The 3,316-nt window shown below is 52.5% G+C and overlaps 1 protein-coding gene across 1 annotated transcript in view; it reads right to left on the bottom strand.

Moving 5' to 3' along the window:
- The window catches only part of RCVRN (recoverin), a 6,266-nt gene extending 4,270 nt beyond the window's left edge, over positions 1 to 1,996 (bottom strand). The window contains exon 1 of the mRNA XM_077746545.1: positions 1,616 to 1,996. Within this exon, the coding sequence (XP_077602671.1) occupies positions 1,616 to 1,996 (381 nt within the window). The remainder of the gene's footprint in view (positions 1 to 1,615) is intronic.
- Between the last annotated feature and the right edge of the window lie 1,320 nt (positions 1,997 to 3,316).

The following is a 3,316-nucleotide window of genomic DNA, read 5'->3' as shown; positions in this document are numbered from 1 at the left end:
CCCCCCCCGTCCCAGGCCACCCCCCCCGCCACGGGAGCTCAGTCTGTGGGCCGTGGCCGGATGCCAGAGAGGTTCCTGCCCTTAACCGGAGGCCCAAGCAGAGTCCGCCGCCCACAGTCAGCCGCTTGGCTACTTGGTTTATGGTCTCTCCTAATCGAAGGAGGACTGTGCAAACGAAAGCAAGATTACAAATGCACCAGAAAATCAGATAAAACACGAAAGGCATTCTCCCCTCTCACCAGGCACGGAATTAGGAAAATAGAGCAACGACGTGGGGTAAGTACGGGGGATTAAAAAGATGCAGGGAAAAGAGTCCAAGTGAAGAGCACTTCAAATGACATCATACGAAAAAAATAGAAACACCCTAATGGCCCAAAAATGTAGGGCTGCTTAAATATTTTTTATGGCATTTCCTTGAAGATGGAAGTTTAAGCGACTATGAAAAAATGGTTTTGAAGAAGGTCTATGGATACAGAAAACATAATGAAATCGTAACAGAAAAAAGGTCTGATAGAAATCATATACGGATATGCCATAGTTCTTTTTTTTTAATTTTTTATGCCTTTATTTTATTTTTGATAGACACAGAGTGTGAGCAGGGGAGGGGCGGAGAGAGGGGGACAGAATCCAAAGCAGGCTCCAGGCTCTGAGCTGTCAGCACAGAGCCCGATGTGGGGCTCGAACTCACGAACCGTGAGATCATGAGCCAAAGTCGGATGCTTAACCGACTGAGCCCCCCAGGCACCCCTCAGAGTTCTAAAATTATTTTTAAATATATAGAGATGAGGGGAAAGTATATACTAAATATGTTGAAGGTCTCTCCCTGCAGATGATGGAATTAAAGGCGATTGCAATTGTCCTTTGCATATGCTTCTAAGTGTCACAAACTACTATTACTATTAAATAAAACTATTATCAAGACACCTAAATTCTTTGCAGAAGTGATGTGACGCTGGGCCAGCGTGGGAAGAGGGGAGAGTGTGTTTTGGAAGCGCTGGCCAGCAAGGAGCCTGAGGACCCGGCACTCAGCCCAGAGCACGTGGTTGGGGAGAGGGGCGGTAGGTGTGAAAGCAGAGCCCCCCCCCCACCACCCTGGGGTGAAGTACCCTGTCCCAAGGCTGTGAAAGACCATGAGGACCAGAACCCAGATTTCATGTCCCCCAAAGCTGGCCTCTTTCTACTCTGTGTTTGAAACATGTCATAGACTTGAAACTACTTGGGAAAGAATCTGAATATGTACTGTTGAAGGTCTGGAAGTACGTTTTAGTGGAGATTGGAAGGAAGAACAGAAGGAAACGTGGACAGAAGGACGGATGGATGGGAAGAAGGAGGGAAGGAAGGGAGGGAGGAAACAAAATGTGTAACTAACAGGAAATACCCAGATTCTTCTTTGGGAGGAAAACGAAGCTGTGGGAGGCCGTCCAGCCCTCTATTAAGCGCCCGCCGTTTACTGGAGACCCCTCCTCCCTCCTGTGCATCAGCGCCCCTGAGGCGGGATCCCCACTCAACCCGCCAGCCCAGCCCCCAGCCGGAGCACCCCAGAGCTCCAGGGGCGGCGGCACAGGAAGGGTCCAGACCCCCGCCCCAGTCCCGCCGCGGGGCGTTGGACACTGACCATGACGATCTCCAGCACTTCGTTCTTGCTGATGGCTCCGTTGCCGTCCACGTCGTAGAGGGAGAAGGCCCACTCCAGCTTCTGGTTGGTCTTGCCCGCGGAGGTCATGTGCAGGGCGATGACGTACTCCTTGAAGTCCAGGGTGCCGTCGCTGTTGGCGTCGAAGCTTCGGAACACATGCTGGGCGTACGCCTTGGGGTCGGCTTCGGGGAAGAACTTGGCGTAGATGCTCTGGAAGTCCTGTCGGGTGATGCGGCCGCTGGGACAGTCCTTCAGGAAGGACTGGTACCAGGCACACAGCTCCTCCTCTGTGAACTTGGTGTTCAGCTGCAGCTCCTCCAGGATCTCCTTGGACAGGGCCCCACTTTTGCTGTTCCCCATGGGTGAGGCCGGGCGGTCTCCTGGCTGCAGGGCCGGGTGCTGCTGGAGGCGGATGAGAAGGTGCTGGCGGATTAGAGGCTGTGTGGCGGGTTCACCCCAGTACTTGGAGGGAGGAGGGGCCGGGATCGGGGTGGGGGTGGGGCGCAAGCTCCAAGACCCCCCCTGAGATTAAAATAAAGAGCTGACGGCAGGTGGCCAATCCATCTTGGCCTTCTGGGAGGACAGGGCAGGAGGTCAGAAGCTTCAGAGCCAAAGCCTTGGCCTTTCCTGCTGCCCCTTGTCTGTCTCTCCTCCTCCTCTTCGACTCCAGCTCTCTGGAAGCCAGGGGGCTCATGGCCTGTCTTCCCCCCAAACTCTGAAGGTCCCAGGGACAGGAGTGGCATCTTGCATTGAGCCCTATACCCCAACCCTTAAAAGCCAGGCTCTGGAGCCAGCCCTGGTTCAAATCCCAGCTTTGCAACTTACTAGCTGTGTGACCCTAAGTGTGTTTCTTAACCTCTCTGTGCCTACAGTGCTCCTCAAATCCTTCACCTCCTTCGGGGAGCTCTTCAAATGTTACCTTCTCAGCAAGGCCTGGACTATTTACAAAAACACACCCCACCACCAGCCATCTGCAGGCCCCAAACCCTGCTTTATCCCCTTCCCCACCTCGCAGGTACACCTCCTGACTCACTTTTAATTATCCCGCGTGCTGTCTATGCCTGCACTAGAACAAAAGCTCCGTAAAGGCAGGGATTCTGTCTGTTTTGTTCCGAGCTGCATCGCCATTGCCCAGATGGTGACTGGCAGGTTTGGGCTCTCGGTGAATATTCCTTGAGTGAAGAGATATAAAAACAGTATCTATCTCATTGTTATTCTGAGGCTAAAATGAGTTAATGCATGCAATGCACTTGGAGCCTGGTACACAGTCAGTGCGAAATACATGTTACTTGTTACTATTCATCTGCAACAGGGATCAAAACCTAGACTGCCTTCAGGGGCCGGCAGGTGGAGGAAGTGAGTGAAGCAGGTGAATCAGGGACAAGACAGGTGGTGAGGCCTGTATCACACACGGAAGGGACTGCCTGTGTTCAAAGCCATGTGAATGGGCTCAGCCGGGATGGTGGCCCAGTGTTACCAGATTTTTCAGTTCTGGCCCCTGAGGTTCCAGAGGATTTCTCAGAAGGCCTTAATGCTAGGGGTGTTTCTGTGCGTCTCTGTGTTTACTTACTATTTTTTCCCCTCAGTTTGTGAGCGCATATTATTTTGTCATGGAAGGCCTTTTACTCCTAGGGAACTTCACTATCCTGTAGGGAGGCATGTGTTCTCAAGAGCAGTTGG

Source organism: Crocuta crocuta, unplaced genomic scaffold (assembly GCF_008692635.1).
Source record: "Crocuta crocuta isolate KB4526 unplaced genomic scaffold, BGI_CrCroc_1.0 scaffold139, whole genome shotgun sequence".
NCBI lineage: Eukaryota > Metazoa > Chordata > Mammalia > Carnivora > Hyaenidae > Crocuta > Crocuta crocuta.
The sequence above is the reverse complement of the archived record's forward strand: the minus strand, read 5'-3'. Positions and strand labels throughout refer to the sequence as shown.